Source organism: Fukomys damarensis, unplaced genomic scaffold, assembly GCF_012274545.1.
Source record: "Fukomys damarensis isolate Sample0158 unplaced genomic scaffold, DMR_v1.0_HiC HiC_scaffold_28, whole genome shotgun sequence".
Classification (NCBI taxonomy): domain Eukaryota; kingdom Metazoa; phylum Chordata; class Mammalia; order Rodentia; family Bathyergidae; genus Fukomys; species Fukomys damarensis.
In genome coordinates, this window is record NW_022900940.1 from 489,559 (window position 1) to 514,425 (window position 24,867).

Genomic DNA, 24,867 nt, shown 5'->3' on the forward strand with positions numbered 1-24,867 from the left:
TTTTACTGTAATAATTTTTTGAAACACTAACTATATTTTCATTACGTCTCGGCCTTTGTGCCAGCCTCTCAGCCATCAAATGCAACATTAGTGCTCAGAACACAGCTGTGGCATTTGGAGAACAAGGTTCTTATTGTTCTCTCTGGCTTCAGCAAGCTGGATCAGGAATATGCCCAGCATTTCCACGACCTTCTTGTGGCGATGAGATGTTTGGAGGGGGAAGTTGATGCCTCATAAAAAGCTGAAATTCACTGAAACTTACCAACATTTACCAGCCTCTTCGTCATGCTTCACCCAGTTGCTGCAAGCATTTTATTATAATCAGCTGATTGCAGTGGTACATCCATGTCATTTTAGCATTCTGGGAGGCTGAGGCAGAAGGACTGTAAGTTAGAGTCCCATCTAGTCAACATTGTAAGGCCTTATTGCAGAATAAAAAATGAAAAGGGCTGGGATGTAACTAGGTGTAGAGTGCACCTGGTTCAATCACCCAGTATTGCAAACTAACCGACTAACAAAACTAAACTCTAGAGCTCTCAAATGTACCATTCAGATAGTTCTTATCCATTCAATAGTTGTTTAGGAGAGAATATGTTTCTAGAACTTCCTACCGTGCTCTTCTACCCAGATGTATCAGTCAGTGCTTATTAAAGAAATAGACTAAATGCAAGACATACAAATATATAAAATTTACAAGATTGGTTTACACTGGCTGCCCACAAAGTCAGGTGTGGAAGAGTGCAAAAGGTCTGTCTGCTCTGGAGATCTGAAGAATCTAGGTGAAGGCCTGGAGTTCAGTGTAGCATCCTGGTGAGTCTGCGACAGGAGGCCAGAGGATCTACGATGGAAGGCTGAAGAGTCTGCCCTGGAAATCAGGAGGTAATGTCCGAGGTGAATGTGAAGACTGGAGCTCCTCCGAAGAAACAGAAGCACACCTTCCTTCTTCATTTGCCTTTCACACCATTCAGGAGACAAGCCTATCCAGCGTGGGTCTGTCTTCTGAAAATCCCCTCTGCCACACCAAGAACTATGCTGATCCAATTTAGTGAGGCATTTCTTACTCAAGTTGACATAGTCAATTAACTATCACAATCTAAGCCTTGTCAACTTGACAACCAGACACGTTTCTTTAAACCGTGGTCTCCAGATACAAAGGCAAGTTCATAGTCATGCTCAACATGTTATAACTATACTGTGTACAAACAGAAGTCCACTACTTCCCTCCCAAAATAGAAGGTGAGTTTTCTTTGGATAACTTGAACATTACAAATAGATTTAACAGCCCTTCTAAGCTAATATTAAGTCTATCATCATGATACACATAGAAAGCACGTTAGGAGAGAGCTATGACAATTTCCATCTTTGTTTCTGTAGCGGACCATAGGGCTGGAGCTGGTATTTAGAACTACCTTCTTCTATGCATTCTGTATTCCCTTGGCCTTCAGCAAGCACCTCAGCAGGTCTTGGATCTTTCCCTGGTGAGGTGACCCATACCTTCATTCCTGAAGGTTCTGGACCATTTGTCCTCTTGCCTGGATTGGGTAATTGTAGTTTCCCATTGACTTTAATAACAGGGCCTGATAACAGTACGAGATGCCCTACGAGACCTCCTGCATTCCGAGGATTTTCTTCTTTTCCTCCATCGTGGAGTAATAGTCTAATTTCCCTTTGATAGTATGGGTCAATTAACCCCCGCCAACATGGGAACTCCCTTTTTAGCTCATTTACTCAGAGGCATGAAAAGGCCAAACAACTAGGGGAAAATCTAGCTTCTAGTTCAATGACATCATTGTTGTGCTTCGTGGTATAAGCCTTACCCACTCAGGGACTAAGACTTCTAAGTCAGCAAAGGATGAGGTCTTGGAAACAGGAAGCAAAAATTTCGCTAGTGGATCACTGTGGATAATGGTGGAGAGGTACCGTTCCCACTTCTTCTCCTTGATTCCTGGACCCATGAATCCTGGATATTTGAGAAACAGCACCATATAATGGATGCTGATTCAAAGCACAGATGCCCTTTGAAGAACCTAACCCAAGCTCTGCAAGCAAGCTCTTGCCACCTACCTAGCACTGTCACTGTGTTTTCAAAAGACCCTTCCACCTTTCTATCTATCCAGCTGGCTCTGGGTGCTGAGGAACATGGTAAGACCCATGAATTCCACGCGCATGAGCCTATTGTCTCACTTGTTTGGCCACATAATGTGTTCCTTGGTTAGAGACAACGCTCTGTGGAATTCCACAATGGATGGGGCATTGTAGAAGTCAACGGATGGTAGTTTTGGCACAGCACTGCATGCGAGGAAGGCAAATCCGTATCCAGAATAAGCGTCTACTGTGGTGAGGACAAACTGCTGTCCTCTCCATGGTAGAAGTGGTCCAATAGAATCAACCTGCCTCCAGATCACAGGTTGATCACCCCAGGGAATAGTGCCAGAGTAGAGACTCAATGTTGGCCTTTGCTGCTGGTATATTGGGCATTCAGCAGAGGCTCTAGCCAGATCAGTCTCGATGAGTGGGAATCTGTGTTGCTGAGCCCATGCAAAACCTCCATCCCTGTTACCATGGCCACTCTGTCTTTTACATTTAACTTTTAAGAAATACCAAATTGGGCCGGGGATTTAGCTCAGGGGTTCTGCTGCCTGCCTCATAAGTGCAAGGTTCCAAGTTTGATTCCCAGTACCAAAATAATAGAAATGACAGACTGCTTTACAAAGCAGTTGTATCATCTGCATCTACTCAAACAGTGTAGGAAAGTTCCAGTTGCTCAGTTGCTCTGAATCTTTACCAGTATTTGGTATGTGTATTGGTCAGCAATCCCACTGCTGAGATAAAATGCGTGACATACACAACTTAAAGTATGAAGTGGTTTACAATAATCAAATCTTTTACCATGGTTCACAAACACTTCTGTTTGCAAACAATTTGGTTCTCAAACAAAAAAGTCTTCAGCAAAATTTGGCTTCCATTTGCAAACTCTACGTCAGGTGACAAACGTGACCATGGCCGTCTTTTCCACATAAACGCAAGCAGCCATCTTCTCCAAAATCATAAAACAAATTAAGGTCATAAAATGAACACCACTGTATTTGTCTCAAAATTTCAAAGGTTTTGGTTCATGGTGGGCCAATTCTACCCTCCAAAGGCAGACACACCCTCAGTGACCCATATCCTCCAGCTGGCCCCATCTCTTAGCAGCACATCCAGCTATGAACTCATCAATAGATAAATCCAGGGACGAGTGTTGCTCCCCCATGAGCCAATCACTTCCAAAAGCATGAGACTTTGGGGAACATTTCAATCTCAGCCCTAACAAGATAGTCTTTCTGTCTCTGACTGTTTCTATTTTTTTCTCTGTGTCTTCCTGTCTCTCTCTCCCTTTCCCCTTCCCTTTCCCTCTCCCTCTCCCTCTCTCTCTCTCCCTCTCCTGTGATGCTGAGGATCAAACCCAGGGCCTTGTGCATGCAAAGAATGCACTGTACCACTGACCTACATCTTCAGTCCAGGCTTTTTCATTTTAAATATTCTAATAAGTATGTAACTATGTCATTATGTCTTTAATTTGCATTCCCGTAATGCCTAATGACTTTGAGTATCTTGTCATATTCTTGTTTACCATTGTATTTCTTCTTTGATAAAACATCTATTCAGTCTTTTACCCATTTCTAACTGGGTTGTTCACTACCCTAGGATTGAGTTTGGAAAGTTCTTTACACATTCTGAATGTGAGGTCTTTCATCAGATTTGTTAGTTGGAACTATTTTCTCCCAAGCTACGGCTTGTCTTTTCATTCTCAAGTGCCTTTTAAAGATTGTTATTGATTTTCTATTAGTTTTATTATTAATAGGTGGGTTGTCTCATTTACTCATTACAAAATAGTAGAGAGGTTATTATTCTTGCTTTCTAAATGAAGAAACTAAGACATAGAGGTTTTAGTCCTTTACCCAAAGTCACAAATTGATAAGTAATGAGTGAGAGTGTGAAGCCTTCTGATTCTACAACATGGGCTCTTAATTCCAGTTCTGGGCTGATGGCCACACACAGAATGCTCAGATTAAGGCACTGATCTGGGTAACTTTTTGAAACCACTTCCTCTGCCATTGGACTCACGCAGGTCTTCAAGGCCTCTACCCATGCTCTCCATGCTCCATTTCCTCTCTCCAGACTAGTGGAGGAAGTGAAAGAGCTGTGTGATGGCCTGGAGTTAGAAAATGAAGATGTTTACATGGCGACCACCTTTGGGGACTTCATCCAGCTCTTAGTGAGGAAGCTGAGAGGAGAGGATGAAGAGAACGAGTGTGTCATTGACTATGTAAGTGCTGGGCCCCTCTGGATGGGCATGGACCTATATACCCTGAGGCATCTGCATCTCTGGATCCACAGTGACACATAGGGCTGGCTATACTCTCTGGAAGCCAGGATCTCCCTGGTGCCCTGGATAGCCCAAGGTGTCAGGGCAGTTGGGTAAACTCTGTAGAGGATATTGCTGTCTAATGCTCAGTCATGAGTCAAATTCAAGACATGAGATCAGAAGTAAAATGAGACTTTTAGTTCCCACTAAGGAAAATAGTTGATCCTGTACCTTCACCTTGTGTTAATGAAAATGTGATAAGTCATCCCAAATCTATCTTTTAAATAAACTCTTGAAAAAAGTCTCACTTTGGGGTGTCGTGGTAGGTACACCAGCTCCCAACAGAATGAGCTTTGGGTAACTTACTTTGTCGGTGGCTTGGAACAAAAGTACATAAAGTACAGGTGGCCAAGGTGGACCCTACATTGCCCTAGAGATAATGAGTAGGCAAACAATTGATTAACAAATTGGCAGTGTGCGGGGTTGGGGGGTGATCCCAGGGACTCTTGTGTTCAATGTGGAATTGTAGCTCTGTAGAGAAAGGAGTGGTGGAGTGGTGGGTGGCATTTCTGGTGGCTTCAAGGACTTTGCCCCTCAAAGCACAGAATGTGGATTCTGAGAATCCCCCAGCCCCACAAAGGAGGCTGTATAATCAGCCTGAGGGTTCCAATCCAGGCACTGTACCGCAGAGCCGGTGCTGTTTGTCTCTTCTTATCCCTCACCTGCCACAGAGCTTTCCTGTAGGACAATTCCCACAGCCTCAGCCCCTGGTTGTGCATGCATGTGTCCCTGTGTGGGTGCTCACCACTGCTTCCATGTGAGAGAGACCCACACTGCGTCTGTGCCTCCCCTCACAGGTGGAGAAGACAGTGAAGAGGCTGACCCTCTGCATGCCGCACCAGCTCTTCATTGGGGGCATGTTTGTGGATGCTGAGGGTGCCAAGACCTACGATACCATCAACCCCACAGATGGAAGCGTGAGTGGTAGCATAATCCCCTCCTCTCCTGTGTCCCCAGTCTCCTCCTCCCCCACCTAGGTCCCAGCCAGGGGCCGCTGTTGGATATGCAGTTTTATAAGGACAGGAATGGAGTAGAGTGGGACGATAAGAAGAGGAAGTAGGAGGAGGCAGGAGGACTACAAAGGGACTTGAATCTGCTTCAAGCACTGAAAACAGGGTTAAAGCTCTGGTAGAAGAAATGAGACATTGCCTCCCTTCCATATGCAGCAGTGGGGGACCTGGTTTGAGACTCCAGCGTGCTAATATTCATATACCCACCATCAGGAAATTCTTACTTGTATGGAATCCTGCATTAGCCAGACGTTCTTGCCAGTGACTCTCTTAGTGTCATGGCCCAATACACACACCGTATGACTCATGAGACAGGACTTGCTTTTATGGACGCATATGGATGATCTTCTGTCCTGCCCTGTTCTGTAGTAGCACTTAATCCTTGTGAAAAATAGAGCACACTCAAAATAGATAATTTGAAAAGGGCTTAAAGGAAGAGCAATTTCCAAAAGGATAGGCAGGGAAGAGGGACAGATAGGGTGGTGTGAGGCCCTTGGGACTGGAAGGTCAGGAACATGGTATGAAAAGGACCTTCTGGAAGGCATCTGGGTCTTGGATGGGGAGGCCATGCTGCTCCTGGTGACCATGAAGGAAGTACCAGCCTCACTCCTGCAGCTCCCAACCCCTGCTGATTCCCCTTGCTGCATCCAGAGAGCTTACACTGTAGTGTATGGGGGGACCATCAAGGCCGAAACGGGGTGGGCAAACAGGGGCAGATCAGACACCAGCACATGGCGCAGTCACTTCCAGTGTCTGGTGTATTTCACTTCAGAATTTCCTGGCTGGATTCACCAAGTTAATGAATCATACTCAGCTGACATTGAGCCTTGTAGCTTTAGGCTGGATCTCTTGCTCCTGTCGGTCTCTGTGGGAATGTGAAGATGCCTTCTGAGGGAAGAATACAGATAGGTCTTTCCTTTCACACATAAGCTCTCCCAGGCCCACCTTGGCCAAGTGTTCCCTTTAAGCCTGCTCATGTGCCTAGGGGTTCTGCTGATGGGACCTCAGGAGGAGGTTGCGGAAGCTATGGGAGAGTCTCTATAAACCAAGCCCAGGGAGGACTCTTCATGCTTTGCTCTCCCACAGGTCATCTGCCAGGTATCCCTGGCCCAGGTCAGTGATGTCGACAAGGCAGTGGCTGCAGCAAAGGACGCCTTTGAGAATGGGCTGTGGGGGAAGATCAGCGCGCGGGACCGGGGCCGGCTCCTATACAGGTGAAAGCCCAGCACCCACCTGTAGCCATCAACACCTTCAGCACAGGCATGGTGGGGGTGTCCTTTCCTACAAAGGTGTTGTTTCCTGGGGACTTGGGAAAATGAAGGAGAGGTGGGCCTGGAAAGATCATGCCAGGCTGACCAGGCTGGAGGATCCTAGCCTGAAGCTAGAAGCTCAGAAAACACTTCTCGGAGGAAAGGATTTAAGAAGTAGGATGGACATCTGCAGACACAAGTGGCCTTAGGAGAGAGGTACCAGGTGGAGGTGCGGAGGTATAAAGGAAGCCTATGATTTATGTGGGATACAGGGGTTGCCTGGAAGACGCAATTCATATGATCAGCCCCAGCCTTGCACAGAATTTACCTGCACTGGCCTGGGCCAAATGACTCAGGGCTCCTATGGCGGGGGGGATGCAGTTGTTCATGTTTCTGCTTGATTGCTCTAGCTGATGACCACAGCCTGGACAAGAGGTACTGTACTCCTCAAACCATTGAGTCCCAAGGAGGGAGAAGGGGCAGTCATACACCCCCCAAAACAGTGGAGTGATGTTTCCAAAAGCAGGGAGGGTACAGGGGAGAGAAGCCAGGCAGAGTCAGAGAACGCCAACTGAGCCATCTGGCTTTTATTCTCAGGGTACTGAACAAGCTTCCCAGAGTGTGGAGCTGATTTCGATGTGGTCCTACCCTGACTTGTCAGCCTTGAGCACCCTCCTTGGCCTTGCATTCAGAATCGGAATGGCTTTTGTATCTGTTCCAGAAGTCAAAAATGCCAGGGTAGCCCAGCAGCAGAGACCTGGAGAGAGGGATCTTCATGGCTTGTAAAACAGAATTGAGAATGTGGAGTTAGGGCAGACAAAGACTAGAGAGATAGAGCATGCTCAGCCTGCCAAGGTTTCCAGACTTCGTGGAGAACCCATCCATTGTGGGAAGACATTGGCTTCACGGTCCCCAGAGCTGGTGATCAGACAGAAGTGTGAAACTTTAATGTCCAGGCAGCCTGGGGGAGCCTTCTGGGTACACAGTGAGCCTTCCCCAAGACGCTGTGCTGCCATCTGGTGGCACATGCCATCCTAATGCCTACCAAACCACAATGGCAGCATGGCTCTAAATGGAGACTGGGGGGAAAGATGACTCAAGAGCCCAAGGGCACCTAAGTGTTGGAGTCCCTGCCCTGGGAAAACTCCTGGTCCCCTTGGAGGAGGTGTGCCTATGGCTGGCCCTGCTGCAGCTCAGCAAGACAGAGGCTGGATCAAGATGCCCCAGGAAGGGCAGTTGGATGGAATCTCCCAGGGACATGGATGCTGAGCACCCCAGTTCACTGCAGTCTGGCTCCCAGAGATCCTGAGGCAGGAGGCCTGACTCATCTGAGTGTCTGTATAAGGCTGAGATGAAGAAGAGAGGGGAAGAAGGGATGAGAGTGCTAGGGCACCAGAATGAAGTGAGGACAGGACCTTGGGGCTTTTCAGCCAGACACAGATGTATGGGCAGGAGGAGACCTTAGGTGTGTTAGGTCACATGATATCTGCGTGCACAGAGGAACGGCAGACCAGCCAGCTTTGGTGAAATCATTGTCTCTGGACCCGTATGCCTATCTGCAAGATGAAGGCTGCTGCAGATCGGTGGTCCTCACCTTTCCCCTTCTATCCTGCCCCGTTAAAGACTGAGACCTTCCCATCAGTGGGGGATGAATCTTACAACTCCCAGGCTGCCCTCAGTAGCATGTCTGTCAGATACCTGGGAGGGTAACTGAGCAGCAGAGAGACAGACTCACAGTAGGCTGTGTAAACAGGTCTTCCCAGGCATCTCTCCCTTTTCAATTCCTAAGCATGGGGCCGGGGATCACCCCTATCTCTGGAGGTGCCAGCCTTAGGAATTTGCTCTCAGATGGAAGTCAGTTTTCTTGGTATGTATAAAGGCAGATGTGTTTTTTCATAGTCAAAGGTGTCCAATGACAGGAAAGGTGGCCTTTAGAGATGGCAGTCTTTCTGCTGTCCATAGTGAGTGCAGAGTAATGGGGGGAGGGTTTATAAAGTATTCAGTCCATAGATATTTCAGGAAGGGAAGAAGGAAGGAAAAGAAAGGAGAGGGTATCCTAGTGATGACCATCCAGTAAAGTAAATATTATTGTCCCATTGTACAGATGAGGAAACTGAGGTCAGCACATCTTGAATGTGGTAGAGGCAGGAGTGCCATGGTAGGAGGGACCACTGACTATGTGAAGAAGGACCTTGAAAGAATGGTGATCTCTGAGCCCACCTACTACTCCTCCTTTTGTCCTTCTCCAGGTTGGCAGATCTCATGGAGCAGCACCAGGAAGAGCTAGCCACCATTGAGGCCTTGGATGCAGGTGCGGTCTACACACTAGCCCTGAAGACTCACGTGGGCATGTCTATCCAGACCTTCCGCTACTTTGCTGGGTGGTGTGACAAGATCCAGGTGAGGCCTGGGCGTAGCCCACCCTGAGAGCTCTTATGGGGCCAGGGTCACAGAGAGGAAGTCCAGGGGCCGCGTACAGGGCCACTGTGTACCACAGTAAATGGCTCAAAGCCACACCCACTTCTTAGTTCACGTTTGTGCAGATGAGGATTCCAGGTGGGTTCCTTCACAGGGTTTCACAAATGTATTAGTCAGATCTGTGTTATTATATGAAAGTCCTGATATCATCAGCTTATAAAGAGAAAAGGTGCTTTGGCTCACAGTTTCGGAGTTTCTAGCTCAGAATCAGATCAGGGCCTGTGCTGAGGCCGCACATCATGGCTGGAGTGCGTAGCAGAGCAAAGCTGCTCACTGTGGGTAGTCAGGAAGCAAAATGGATTGAGGGACCATGGCCCCGCAGTCCCCCTGAAGGGCACGCCCGCTTGGCCTGACTTAGAGCTATTAGGCCCCAGCTCTTAAAGCTTCTACCACTTCCTAGTAGCACTGCCTTGGAACCAGCCTTTTTAACACAAGTCTTTGGGGAACCTTCCAGATCCAAATTATAGTGGCAAGGGAAGGTGTGAGCTGGGCTGGGCCTTATCTTGAGACTCTGGGGCACAGCTTGTTTCCAGGCATATTCGTGTGTTGGAGTTCAGTTCTCTGTTGCTCCAAGGCCCAGATCCTCTCTGGCTGCTGACCAGGGCTCCTTTGAGTCTCTCTAACACTCTTTTGCCACTAACTGGAGAAAGCATTCTGCTTTCCTGGGGTCTCTGGTATCTATTCTAGGCCCAAAATCCTCCATCTCCCATCCTAAGGTCCACTGGGACACATATTGAAGGAGGGGCTCACAGTGCTAGGGACAGACTTGAGCTCTGCAGCTCCTCTCCTGTCCATCAGGGGCAGAAGAGGCCAAGATATGCCATGACAAGGAGTGCCTGCCCTCCATTCTGTTGCCCAGTGTCTTCCCACTGCAGTTTCCATGTCCTGGGCCTCTTGAGCTAATGCAGCTCCTTATAGCTCCAGGAGCAGACCTCTGAGACCTTTCTCACAACTTCTCTTCCCAGAAATCAAAGCTATAGTCCCTGTTCCTACCAGGACCAGCTTCCTGCCTTGGGGCTGCTAGGCTCCAAGTGGAGCCAGAGCTCTGCTCCTCCTAGCTGTGCCCTCTGCCATCTCTCAGCACGTGTCAGCTGGAGTCTTTGGCCTCCTACATACCAGTGTAGCTGGGAAGTTAGTCCTTGGACAAGGCCATGTTTCTCCTGGGCCCCAGTTACCAAAAGGGAAAATGGTGAGAGCCCAGCAATAATGACCCTGTGCTTCTTCCAGGGTTGCACCATCCCCATCAACCAAGCCAGACCCAACCGCAACCTGACCTTGACCAAGAAAGAGCCGGTTGGGTGAGTCCCTGACCGGGGCAAGGTGCAGCCATGTACCTTGCTTTTCTAGCATGTACACACTTGACTGAATGCCAGCCCACAGTGAGCTCATTAATACCCCCTTTCTCCCCTAAGCACATACTCATAGGAAAGCTATTCTGCTTACTTCTAGGGTACTTGCTGTATGCCAGGTTCTGCTATAACAACATCATAAGTATTTTGTTTAACCCCCACAATAACCCTGTATCAGCTTTATGATGGCAGAGAGTATACCCAAAAAAGTTTATCCAGAAAGAATGTAATGAGATCAGTGTACATAATAATGAGAAACAGTTCAGTTAGTCAGGGTTCTCAAGAGAAACAGAAATAATACAATATATCTATCTATCTAGATAGATAGGTAAATAGATAGATAGATAGATATTTGTGAAAGGATTCATTAGATTACCTTATGTGATCAGAGGCTGCATAGTCCCACAATAGCCATCTTCAGGCTGGAGAGTCAGGTAAACCAGTAGCTGCTTAGTTCAAGAAGCCTCAGAATATGAGACACCAATAATGCAGCCCTAGTTTGATGCTGAAAGCCTGGGGAGTTCCTTGGTGCAAGCCTGTATTCAAGAGCTAATGTCTTACTAATGTTCTCCTTGCTAAGACAATATACCCAATACCCAAAGTTAAAGTAGTAAAGGTTGATTTGGACTCACAGTTCTTAGAGGTTTCAGTCCATAGTCATAGCTGGCTCCAAGGAAGGGTGGCTTGGCAGAGAGGCCTTGCAGAATAAAAAAATAATTCATGGCAGGCAGAAGGCAACAAAGCAGCAGCAGCAGCCTCCTTTTCTCCTTTATACCATTCAGACTGCAAGCTTTGATCGGTGCACACCACACCCAGGTTGAGGCTTTCATTATCCACCCCCTTAAACCCAGTGTCATACCTTAATCCACATTCACACACACTAGATCCAGCTGCCTTCAAAACTCCTCATCTATGACCACTTGAGGCTTTGGGGAGACATCTAGATACAAGGCAAAGCAGCGAAAGAAGCTGGAGTCTGATGTCTGAGCAATACCAGCATCAAAAAAGTGTACCTGCCCAAGATGAATTGATCTTATAGATGTGTCAGAGCTGCCGCCTTCCCCTACATTTCGTTCCACTCATGCTTTCAGCTTACTGGACAGTGCTGCCCATATTCAGGGAGGGTCCTCCCACTCAGTTTGCTTGTTATCTGATAGGCTAGTTATATTGGAAACGCCTTCACTGACACACCCAGCAGTGTGTTTCATTAGTTTTCTAGGTGTCTATCCATCCAGTCAAGTTAACAACCAAGATTCACTGCCAGTCAAACCACAGATATCAGAGTGAAGATGGAAAAATATAAATGTAGCCTAAACAGCCACCTAAGGAGGGGCTGGGGTAATGCACATTACAACCAGAAATGAAGCACTTCCTCTCATCCCCAGAGGGCCCCAATGCAGAGGTAGAGAAAAGAGCCTACCCCTCCACTATGGGAGAGGCAGGTCCACCTCTGCTAGAGGCAACTTGGCAGTGTCCATTCAGGACCCACAGCCCCCAGTTGTGACAACTCACTCACAGACACACGTGAAAATGGCCTCATCCAGGAGCCTCCACACTGGCCCCAACATCCATCAGAGCCAGAAGGCTGTATTGAAACAAAGTGTTTCATCTGCCATTGTCTCAGAGGCCTGTCCTGAGCATGTGGAGAGACAGGCTCACGGTGGCAGGGCTGAGCTAGAAGGGAAAGAGAGAAGGGTAGGCCTCAGATCCATAGGGTGGTTTGTTTCACTGGGTAAGCAGAAGCCACAATTCTTCCACTGAGAAAGGCCACTGACAAAAACAGACAGAAGAGCAGGGCTAGTGAAAGGCCAGTTCTTGGGGCAGCTTGACATGGATATATTCTCCTAGTTCCTGGATTCCACACCCCTCCTCACTACAACTGGGCACCATGACTGCCACTGCCAGGGCAGGCTCTGCAGACTCCCAGTCCTGGGGGGCGGTCAGCCTTTCCCCTGTCCAGGAAATGTATGAGTTTATTCAATCCACTACAACACAGAATCACAAACACAGTGGCTCAATCAGCAGAAAAGTATTGGCTCACAGTTTTGGGAGCTGAAGTCGTTGATGAGGTTCTTCTGAGAACTCAAGGAGAATCTGTCCCAGCCCTGGTATCTAGTATATGCTAGTCAGTTTTTTGTTACTATAACAAAACACCTGAGATAATTAACTTAATAAGGGAGGAGGTTTATTTTTGGCTCATGGTTTCAAAGGTTTCCATCCACGGTTACTTGTTGCCTGGGGCCTGTGTTGGCCCCATACACAGCATGTGCCAAAACAGGCCTCTGTGTCATGGCAGCTGCCATGCACAAAGAAAGACAGTAAGGGCCAAAGTCCCAATAGCTCCTTGAAGGGTGCTCTCCTAATGACCTAACTTCTTCCCACTAGGCCCCACATCTTTTTTTTTTTTGTACTGGGGATCATATGCTTGCTGGAATCACTGAGCTAAATCTCCAGCCCAAGGCCCCACATCTTAAAGGTTCCATCATCTCTCAATAGCCAGAGGCTCATAACCAAGCTGTACTCACATGAGGACTGTGCTCATATGAGACGTGAAAGGACGTTCAAGATCCAGGCCATAACATGATTTGCTGGCCTTCTTTGGCATCCTTTGGCTTGCAGAAGTGTCACCCCAATCTCTGTCTTCATGTCCACTTGGTATTCCTCCATAAGGTTTTTACATGGCCTTCTTTCATAAGGGCAGCTGTCATGTTGGATTAGAGGCCTACCCATCCACTTTGGGTAGACAAAGTTGGAAAGACAACTTTCCCAATAAATTAGACCACTAAATACAGAAGAAACTAAAGAAGCAGTTACCTCCCCAAATACTCTAAGCCCAGAATGTTCTATAGTTAAATTATCTCATATGTCTAAGGGCAGATAATTCCCAAGTCATGGGGTTTATTCCAGAGCATATGAATATACACAGTGAAAACATTCAAGGGAGGCATTTGAAAGCTGAAGTCCTTCCAGGTGCACATTCCTTCCCCAGGGTGAGGCCTCCTGCCCTAGGGTTGGCCTTCTGCACTGGCTCTCACCACGCTGCTCTGGAGGGCACATTAACCATCAGGCCCTGTCCTGGCTAAGAGCATTTCCAGCTCCCTAGAGCCCCAGCCCTGTGCCCAGCTGCAGCCCTCACCAGATCCTGGGAGAATGTTGATCACACCCTTGGGAATGCCAGCCTTCACTGTCAGCTCTGCAAACTTCAAGGCTGTGAGTGGTGTCACCTGAGAAGAGGCAAAGAGAAGACGTGCTGCCATGCTGTCCACTGGCCTTTGCACATACCCTTCCCACAGCTAAGAAATTGCCTTCCTTAGAAACATTCTCTGGTGGTGGTAGTAACAATCATAGCCTTTGTAGGGCTCACCCATTTGCCTGACAGTCACTTAGAGAAGTGTTATCGTGACTCCAATGCCCTGACAGGGGCCAGGGAAAGCAGGACCATACAGGATTCAGACCTGGCCAGTGTACCTGTTGACCTTCAGGTCTGTGCTCACATACTCTGAATAGGAGGCACATGTGCCCTCTGTGCTCCAAGGTGGCACTGACAGTGGGCACCAATGTTCATGGAGACAGTTCATCAGGGCTCCCACAGTGACTGTCTTCACCTCCCATGGACTGGTCCCTGGACTCACACTCAAGAGGACCCTCAACCTGGTCCTCCTAGTCTACCAGAACCCTCTCTTCGGCCAACAAGCCTGTGTTCTCAGCTGTGTCTGTCCGCTGTTACCCTCCCTCATTGCTTGTCCTCATAGATAGCCTCATCAGAAACTGATCAGTGCCCCACAGCATTGTGTCCAATTAGAGAGACAGCTAATGTCAGAACCATTCATACTCCGTTAAGGATGGAAAAGACAGGTTAAGCTATCTCTGCTTACTTGTCAGGAGCCTGGCTTTGAGAGTAGTGGCCAGGCCCTGGGAGTACCGGAGAGAATGGCAGGTAGGTCTGCTGTGGACACCTGGCCTGAGGAGAGGTCCAAAGTCCTGTTTCTTTTGTATGACAGTGTTTGTGGCATTGTCATTCCCTGGAACTATCCCCTGATGATGCTGTCCTGGAAGACAGCTGCCTGCCTCGCTGCTGGGAACACAGTGGTGATCAAGCCTGCCCAGGTGAGTGGGGGTCAACCCAGGGCAGGGACTGTGGGCACTCACTACAGAGAAGCCAGGTGATGGGGATTGGTGGGGGCCTCCAGCCTTTACCAGGGAAGCTACCTTATGGCAGGAGGGTAGAGGTGGGATTTCAGAGGTCAATCATGCAGACCATGGATGAGAACATCTCCCTTAGCCTATTTCCTCATCTGTACATTGGTAATGACTTCCCTCCACTGCCTGCCTCCCAGGGTGGTAGGAGAAACTGGAGGCAAGATGCCCCATCATATACTGTGGACAGAGTGCCCAGAATGCCACCCACTGTCCAGTTTCTATGAAGCTGTCATCAATAATGATAGCTGACATTTCCAGCACTTTAATACATATAACAAATTATCTAGTAATTTTTATACCTTGGCTTCTTTAGGCATTGCAACAACTCCCTAAGACTTTAACCTAACTGCTTCACTGTAGGGGGCAGGACACTGAAAGTTAAGGTCATTGTGTCCAGTAGGGTCATTCTCCCTTGTCCATTTCCCTTAGGTACCCTCAGCCCTGAGAAAAGGAGAGAAGCCCCTGACAAGTTCTGAGACTTCCAGAGCCAGATCCAATGGATTCAGCCCTCAGCAAAGGCCTTTGTGGGGGTGGGGAATGACCTAACCTTGACCAGGAGTTACCTAGGCCAGAAGTGTACAGAAGCCAGAAGAAGAATGTGTGGGGTGGGGCAGGGGTTGAAGGACCAGAAAATGACCTCCCTTTCGGTTTTCAGAAGTGGGGCATTAATCAGAATTACAGACTCAGGACAGCCACATGCACTGGAACCTCAGCTGGGCACCTACTGCCCAGGCAGTACCTACCACACTAGATGGTCTCGTCTCTATCCTAATGCTAGCAGTTCTGAAAAGAGGCTGGTTTTACTAAGTGTTCAGGAGCAGCTGCATCCTGGAGTGTGAGCTGGGCCCTACTCTGAGGATGGAACCCTACCAGGAAGTCCTATTCAGTTCTACTCCTCAGGACCTAGTGTAAATAAACAAGAAATTAACACAGTACAAGACAGGGTCCAGGCCTGGCTAAAGGACTGGAACCCTGCTACAAGGAGAAGGTAGGACAGCCCTTCTTCCCATTTGGAGCTGTGAGGGAAACTCAGTGAGTTAGCCATGCCTCCTAGGGTTGGTCTTCCTGATGCCCTAACCCACTGCTGCTCTCTCGCTGCTTCCAGTTGAGGCTGCTGGGAGAGGAAGGTAGAGCCCTGTTTCCATGCTCCTCTTTACCCAGGCTTCTCTTTGCCTCTTCTCAGGTGACACCACTCACAGCCTTGAAGTTTGCAGAGCTGACAGTGAAGGCTGGCATTCCCAAGGGTGTGATCAACATTCTCCCAGGATCTGGTGAGGGCTGCAGCTGGGCACAGGGCTGGGGCTCTAGGGAGCTGGAAATGCTCTTAGCCAGGACAGGGCCTGATGGTTAATGTGCCCTCCAGAGCAGCGTGGTGAGAGCCAGTGCAGAAGGCCAACCCTAGGGCAGGAGGCCTCACCCTGGGGAAGGAATGTGCACCTGGAAGGACTTCAGCTTTCAAATGCCTCCCTTGAATGTTTTCACTGTGTATATTCATATGCTCTGGAATAAACCCCATGACTTGGGAATTATCTGCCCTTAGACGTATGAGATAATTTAACTATAGAACATTCTGGGCTTAGTATATTTGGGGAGGTAACTGCTTCTTTAGTTTCTTCTGTATTTAGTGGTCTAATTTATTGGGAAAGTTGTCTTTCTTGTGCAGATTTTAAAACTCTCAAAATATAAGTTGTATATCATAATTTTATCATTCGTTTCTCCTTTTTTATCTTGATTATTGTAATAGCCTCTTTATATTTTCCTTTTTTCACTCTTAAAATTTATTTAGAAAAATGGTAACTGCTTCTTTAGTTTCTTCTGTATTTAGTGGTCTAATTTATTGGGAAAGTTGTCTTTCTTGTGCAGATTTTAAAACTCTCAAAATATAAGTTGTATATCATAATTTTATCATTCGTTTCTCCTTTTTTATCTTGATTATTGTAATAGCCTCTTTATATTTTCCTTTTTTCACTCTTAAAATTTATTTAGAAAAATTATTGCTTGTTTGTCCTCATGCCCTCACCGTCAAAAAAAATGCTCAGGGTTCTCTTTACCTTGTTCTTTTGCTAGTCTTTTAAATTTTATTGCTTTTATCTTTATTATACCTTTCTGTGTTTTCCTAAGTATATTTTTTCAACTTTGTGAGTTTACTGTTTATTTTATTGGTTATTGTTATGTTTTCAATGAGAAAAGCATTTAAAGAGAATTTCAGTGACACTTCATGCCCATTGATCAACACTTTTATTGTTATAAATGCCTCTCTCTGTTTCTGACATTTGATAGTTTTTGTCTTAAGGTCTAATTTGCCCAACATTAGCTTTTGTGTATCTACCAAACTTATATAGGGTTACTGTTTGTGTATTCTTTTTCTATGTTTTTACTTTCAATCTGTTTGTAACTTTTAAATCTTACATATGCTGCCATTAGGCAACGTAAGGTTAGATATATTTTTTAATCCAGTCTGACAATCTCTGGTTTTTGACTGGATAGTTTAATTCATTTATATCTAAATTATTGATATAGTTGTATTTTCCCATTTACTTTTTGTTTTCTGAGTCTCTTGTTGTTTCCCTTTTTATTTCTCCTTTACTGCTTTCTCTGGCACTAGCTTAATATTTTCTAGGTTAGCATTTTAATTTTTAATGATTTTTTTTCATTTTTTTAAAGTTATTTTCTTAATGGTTGTTCTAGGATTTACCATCTACTGCTTAACTTATCAAAATCTACTTCAGATTTATAGTAACTTAATTCCAGAAAAATATAGAAATGTTACCTTCACAAAACTCTCCTTTCTGTTCTTCTTTTTGTGCTATTATCATTTTTTCTGTTTATAAAGTAGCTATGTATGTTACAAACCAAGCAATACATAGCTGCAGATATTACTTTATATAATTTTATAACAAGTAGATAAAAAAGGAAGGAAAGCAAACATATAGACTTTGTTATATTAACATTATTTATCATTTCTAGTTCTTGGTCCAGTGGATTTGAGTTACTGTTTTCCTTTCCTTACCCCAGTTCATTTTTGCTCCCACCTACTTTCTTTCTGTTACTGCCTAATATGTTACACTGCTGTTTGTCATAGACACAACAGTGCATATATTGTTTTATATAATTGCATTTTATATCGGTTAACAAAAGTGAAGTATGCTTTTATACTATTTTTATAATTACACAATTACCTTTACTGCACTATTTTATGTGAACTCTGATTACAGCCTGTGATCTCTTGCTTTCAGTTTAAAGAGCTTTCTTTAATATTTCTTACAAGGTGAAACTGCTATCACCAGTTCTCTCTATTTCTGTTTCTGTGGCAATGTCCTTACTTGCGCCCATTTTTTTAAACACTAGAGTTTTACTAAAGGTGAATTTCTTTGTTGACAGTTGTGTTCTTTCAGTGTGCTGCCTCTGGCCTCTTTGGTTTCTAGAGAAAAATGTGCTGTTGATTTCTTGCAATTTCTGTATGTGTGACAAGTCATTTTTCTTTTGTTACTTTCAAGCTTTGTCTTTCAGCATTTCTACTATCATATGTCTGGCTGTGAATCTTTTTGTATTATCTTAGAATTTATTGAGCTTCTTGGATGTACAGATTAATACTTATTATCAAATGTGGACTGTTTTCAGGAGGATTTATTCTAATTTTTCCTGCCATATTCCCGGCCTCTCCTTTTGGTAGTCCCACTGTGCATATATGATGCAATTAATGGTGTCTCGCTTTTCTCAGAGGCTGTATTCAATATTTGCTATTTGTTTTTTCCTCTCTACTCTTTCATTTACATGCTGTATATCAATCCATCTTCAAGTTCACTAATTCTTTGTTCTGTCAGTTTATATCTTCTGCTAAATCCTTTATTTTTAACATCAGTTATTGCACTTTTTAATCCCAAATGTCTATCTAGCTATTTTTAAAAATTCATCTCTTGGGGTAGGGGATTTAGCTCAGTGGTGCCATCACCTGCCTCGCAAGCACAAGGTCCAAGTTTAATCCCCAGTATAAAAAAAAAAAACCCTCTTTATTGACATTATCTACTTAGTAAGACATTGTTATCATAGCTTCCTTTAATTCTTTGAACATTTCATAATGGCTGCTTTGAAATCTTTGTTAAGTACATTTGGACCCACTGTCAGACACTTTATTATGTTGCCTGCTTTTTTCTCCTTTTGTGATGGCTTACACTTTCTTGTTTATTTGCGCATCTCACATTTCTTTCTTAAAAACTGAGTAACTTAGGCAATGTATTGTAGTGTCTGACTACTGATTTCCTTTTGCCTTTTCCAGGCTTGTTTTTGTTACTGCATTTGCGTTTTATTTGTTTAGTGACTTGATTAGATATCTTAGTGAAATTCATTCCCCCTGCAATGGGTAGCTTCTTATTTCAGTCCTCAGAGGAGAAAGCCTGGGGCATAAACAGAGTCACCTTAGGAAGGCAGCAGTTTTAGCAGGACTCTGTTTTCCCTGGTTTCTCTTCAAGTGTCAGACATCTTTGGTTATCACATCCTGCTATTCAGTAACAGTAATTGTGAGCTGGCTGCTCCGTTATTTTCAACAATGCTTAGGCCATAAATTACTGTACAATTTGGGCCTCTTTGCAAGGGGTAATTTGATGTCAGTCTTCAAGGTTTGGTCTTACCCCAGAACGACTCCTCCCTCATTCTCTCTAATAAACTGCCCAACCTACAATTTATCTTAATTATTCTCATAGAGCTACCAGCTTCATCTTAATTGCTCGTCCCAAATCTCCAGCGTTTTAGAGAGTGCCCTTAAAATTGAACTACTCCAACTATTTAAAATAAAGTCAGTTCCTTTGGATAGTGTTTGGGTGCTCTGTTTTCTCAGGAGCAGCCTTTCCTCCCCTCTATGAGAGAGTTTTTGCTAGCCAGATGAGATCTTAACTTTCTCAGCCTGCCCTGTGTGGTGTAGAGCCTTCACCTTATGAACGGGACCTTGGAGGAAGAAAGGAGCTCCCAACACTGTACTCACTATATTCACCAAGAATTTGGTCTTGGCAACTGAATGATGGAGGAGATAAGCATTAGTGGTCCACCTGCCCCGCCTGGTGAGATACTATCTACCATAATTGTGCTCTGTCTCCTGGCTGTGCCTGCCCGGAGTGGAGCATACCACACTCGACTAGTGCATTCATTACAATCAGTGCACCTGTGTTGACAGATCATTATCAGCCAAAGTCGTGGTTTACATGAGGATTCACTGTCGATGCCATGCACACTACGGATTTGGACGAACACACAATGACAGGCTTCCGCCATGGCAGTGTCAGGCTGCAGTAAATGCCCTTTACCCCTGCTTCCTACCAACCCCTGGAAGCCACTTACCTTTCACTGGCTCCATAGTTCTAGCCTTTTCAGAGTCATATAGTTGGAATCCTGCAATGTGTAGCATTTCCAGATTGGCTCCTTTCTCTTTACAATACACATGTAAGTTCCATGCCTTTTCACGGCTTAGCAACTCATTTATTTTTAGTGCTGAAGGACACCTCGGATACACTCCAGTTTATCCATTCACCTATTGACGGGCATCCTGGCTGCTTACAAGTTTTGCCAATTATGAATAAGCTGCCATAAACAAGATGCATATTTTTATATAAAGAGAAGTTTTCAACTCACTCAAGTAAATCTGAGAACAACAATTGCTGAATCATACGGTGTGACTATTAGTTTTGTAAGAAATTGCCAAATTGTCTCTCAATGAGATTGCTCCATTTTCCATTGCCATCAATAAACACGAGTTCCTGTTGCTCCGCCTCCTGGTCAGCACTGTTATCGGTGTTCTGTAGTTTGGCCATTCTAATAGATATGAAGTAATAGCTCATTGCTGCTTTAATTTGCATTTCCCTAAGGACAAATGATATCGAGTATTTTTCATACACTTACTTCCCATCTGTATATCTTCTTTGGGGAGGTGTCTGTTTATCTCTTTCGTCCCATTTTTAAGGGGGTTTAGGAATTCTTTGTATGTGTTGGACACCAGTCCTTTCTCAGATATATCCTTGCAAGTATTTTCTCCCATAAACAGTGGATTAATAGGAGTAGTAGATTGGAATTAGTAACAAAATCATTTGTAGAACTTTAACTTGATATAAAGGGAGGATGCGAGGGTCTCACTCCTAGACATACTAAACCAGAAAAAAAAATCTCGCAGGTAGACCTGAGCATGAGTTTTACAAGTCTAAAGGCAGAGAAGCAGTGGGAGTGAAGGACTGGACAGGTGGATGAGCCCCAGCACTGGGTGATTCACAGGAGAGGGAAGGAAAGTGTAGAGAATTACTCCCAGGTTCTTGGTTTAAACAAACTGGCTGCAGGGAGGGGTTGTTTGCTGGAATGGAGAGCCCTGGAGTGGGAACAGAGCTAAGAGAAGATTCAGAGTTCAATTTCAAATGTGTTGAATTTAAGAGGCCACAAGTCATCCAAGTGCAGGTGCCAAAGAAGCAGAGGATGATAAGTAGATCTAGATTCTAGAGGGGCTTGGTCAGAGATACAGATTTAGGAGATGACATTCCTGAAGATGACATTTGAAGACCTGGCTGAGATCAACTGAGGAAGCCCTCTAAATTGAGGAGAGGAAGTGAGTGCCCAGAGTGGAGTGAGGGCTACTGGGTATTTTAAGGTTGAGTGAGCAGAGGAGATTGAAAAAAAGAGCAGCTGGAGGAGCAAACAAGAAGAGCAAGAGTCAGAGACCTAGTTAGGAAGGAGCCTTAAGAAGGGAGAGTTTGTGTTATGTTTAGAAGAGGTGATGTCAAGGAAGCCCATCTTGAAGTCTCATTGGACCAGAGACCTGAGAGATACAGAGGAACTGGTCACTCTGGGGGCAGGTGTGTGAAGGTCCTGGAATTGAATGGGGAGGTGCTGGGGTATGATACAGGAGCCAGAGCATTCCCAGCAGGAGGAGTAGCACCTATCAAGGCTCTCCATGGCCAGCTGCACCCTGAGGCTGGGCCTTTTGGAGTCTGTGATGCTCAGGACACCATGTCCCCCTTGAACCCAACCAGACATCCTTGAGTGTCTGTTAGAGCCTCTGAAGAGCCAGTGAGCTGAGTGTTTCTCATGTACTTACTTGCCATCTGTATAGCTTCTTTGGTGGGGTGTCTGTTCAACCTGTAATGCCGTCCCTAGTAGATAGAAGGTTACACAGTAGGCAGATTGGTTTGTAAGGACTGCCATGTACAGTACCACCATGTAGGGGCTCAAGCATGAGAACACATTTTGTTACAGTCTGGGAGGCTGGAAGTCCAAGTTCAAGGCGCTGGTAGGGTTGCTTTTGCTTAAGGCCTCTTTCCTTGGCTTGTAGGTACCATCTTCTGTCCTCACATGGGCATCACTCTGTTTGCATCAGTATCCTAACCATCTCCTTTTCTTTTAAGCTCACCAGTCATCCTAGGAAGGTCTACCCTAATAAACTCATTTTAATTTAATGATATGTTTAAAGACTGCCTCAAAAACAGTCATGGTCTGGAGTACTGGGGGTCCAGACTTCAACATTTGAATTTGAGAGGATGCAGTTCAGCCCGTAACAGGGACAGAGACCCAGTGAGCTCTAGGTTCCAGGAACATTGAACATGCAAGGAGTGCAGCACAGAGCTCCAGCCTTTTGTGTGGACATGGGAGGGACTAGTGGAAGGGGTTGTGTATTCTCTAAAGTCACTGCGGACCCAAGCTAACCACCCTCTCCCCACTGCAGGCTCGCTGGTTGGCCAGAGACTCTCAGACCATCCCGATGTGAGGAAAATTGGGTTCACAGGCTCCACGCAGGTGGGAAAGCACATCATGAAGAGGTAGGTGGCTAGGGGTGGGAAGAGGGAGAGGCCACGCTGGCCACAGTGTCTGGACACAGACAGTGCTATCATGTGAGACAGGTCGAGCTTCTCAAACTTCGGTGAGCATGACTATCCACAGTGGCCATGTTCAATTCAGAGCTGACACTGTGGTCTGGTTTTCCACCAGCCCTTAGGAGGACTGTGGGTCCACCCTGCAGGACCCTCTCAGACCACAGGTCCTGGCCCCATGCTGCCTGATACAGTCCCAGAGTTCACTGTGTCCCAGAGCTCTTGTGTGCTTGAAGTGGGGCCCATCTGAACTGAGATGTGCTGTGAGTGTAAAATACATCCGATTTCAAAAACGCCACCCACACAGAAAAGTAAAATATTCGTGATTTCTTATACTGATCACAAATCGAAACTGGTAACTTTGATCAGTTAGATTAAATAAAATCGTACAGTTGGCCCTCTATCCATGCCTACAGGAGGTTCACATCCACATTCTCAGGTTCAAACAGCTGCAGATGGGTGATATTCTGGGGAGGGGGAATGTACTAAATATTCACAGCTTTCTTTCTTGTTATTATTCCCAAAACAATACAGTGAAACAAGTTTTTCCATAATGTACTTGACTGCCTTGAAACTCACTGAATTTGGTACTTATACATTTTGATGTAAAACTTTTGTCCCAGTACTCACAGTCATTCAGTTGGCATTTTACTCTCAAGCTAAAACTTATTAGTGTGTATTGCCTCATGTCTTGCAACCTTTTCCAGGCAACAGTTTGTTTGATACTTGTCAATTTTGGTATTTGTTGCACTTTCCAGAACCAATTAATAACTAGTACCAGGGATACCGCTGTATTAGTTATTAGAAGTAAACTAGAGGTGATTTAAAGTTTAAGGAAGGATTTACACTGATCATATGCAGATACAATACTATGCCATTTTATATAAGAAACTTCAGCATCCAAGGATTTTGGTATCCACAGAGTTCCTGTAGCCATTCCCCAAAGATTCCAAGGGACAGATATTTGGATTAAATTCACCTTGTTTCTTTCCCATTTTCTTTCGATGAAGCTACCAACAAAAATTTTCCATTACGAAGGTACGAAGGGTTGGGGATTTGGCTCAGTGTTTCCACAGCCTTCTTCGCAAGTTCAGTGGCCTGAGTTCGATCCCCAGTATCAAAAAAAATTTTTTTTTCCATTACATACATACAAGTATAGTATTTGAGGCTTTTTTGTATGTCTAAAGATAGGATCTATATAGCACATACACTTAACTTTCATCCCTTAGACTTCAGCCTCAAACTGACTGGGGCCTGCTTACTCCTAGCTCTATCACTAATTCATACGACCTGGGCCAAACCCAGGCCTCAGTTTCCCCAAAAGCTCCATGAAGGTCATTTTCTAGGCTCAGGGGTTCTGGTCTTCTCTGATCTCTGTTCAGTACTTCTGATGGGCCTAGAGACTTAGGCAGGCCTGCACCACAGGGTGGCTGCTATAGCCCAGACAGGGGATGGGTATGGAAAGGTGCAGTACCTGTAAGGATTCAGAGAAGGCTGTCCATCTGTCCCATCTCAAAAGCCAGCCCACTGCCTCCTCTGTGGAGCACAGGAGGCTTTGTCCCATAGCAGTGCATAGGCATCCATCGAGTCCAGGGTGAGCGCCTGAGAGATATAAGCTTTTGGAACCTCCTGGAATAGGGGTTTAGGTAACAACATTCCAGAAGGGTCTTCCTGCTCTGAAACACCATGAGTCTGTGGCTGCCCTCTCCCTAGTGTCCCCTTCAACTCACCTGTGAGTGGCCTCTAAGGCAGGGGAGCCCTCCTCTTGGGTTGTCCTGAGCAAGGAGACCATACCTCCCTAGGTCATGCCTGGTGTTTTTCTGGCTTAGTTAACTGAGTGCACATTTGAGGACAGCATCATTGAAGTACACGTCCTACCCACTGGTTTAGCATAAGCCCCTCTCGGCACCATCATTAAAACTGAGATGCCAAAGCTCTATGGCCACTGCAACTCCACCAGCTCAGGAAGAAGATGGTTTCTTTATTTGCTCAGCATTGGCAGCTGTCTGCAGTACAGTGCAAGTCTATGAGTGTGTCATAGGGACCAGAGGAGCACACACCTGTCATGGTGAGACTTGAGTTCTGGCAGGTAGGATCAGATATAAATACACAGTGAAGCAAAGAGTAGCTGGTGGATGCACAGGAAGGTGGTGGTTTTATATGGAGTGATCAGAGAAGCATCCCTAGGAAGAGAGCACTGCAGCAGAGACCAGAAGGAAGGGAGCAATCCAAGGCACAGGCATTTTAAGGAAGAACAGTCTAGGGCCAAGGATTAAGCTCAGTGGTGCCACCGCCTGCCTTGGAAGGTCAAGGTCCTGAGTTCAATCCCCAGTA

General features: G+C 45.6%; 1 protein-coding gene across 2 annotated transcripts in view; it reads left to right on the plus strand.

Moving 5' to 3' along the window:
* The window catches only part of Aldh1l1 (aldehyde dehydrogenase 1 family member L1), a 77,100-nt gene that overhangs the window by 39,051 nt on the left and 13,182 nt on the right, over window positions 1–24,867 (plus strand). For both annotated transcript variants that reach the window (XM_019205105.1, XM_010608060.2), the window contains 8 exons: window positions 4,162–4,309; window positions 5,206–5,325; window positions 6,505–6,632; window positions 8,918–9,068; window positions 10,374–10,444; window positions 14,497–14,602; window positions 15,879–15,966; window positions 22,389–22,482. In XM_019205105.1, the coding sequence (XP_019060650.1) occupies window positions 4,162–4,309; window positions 5,206–5,325; window positions 6,505–6,632; window positions 8,918–9,068; window positions 10,374–10,444; window positions 14,497–14,602; window positions 15,879–15,966; window positions 22,389–22,482 (906 nt within the window). The remainder of the gene's footprint in view (window positions 1–4,161; window positions 4,310–5,205; window positions 5,326–6,504; window positions 6,633–8,917; window positions 9,069–10,373; window positions 10,445–14,496; window positions 14,603–15,878; window positions 15,967–22,388; window positions 22,483–24,867) is intronic.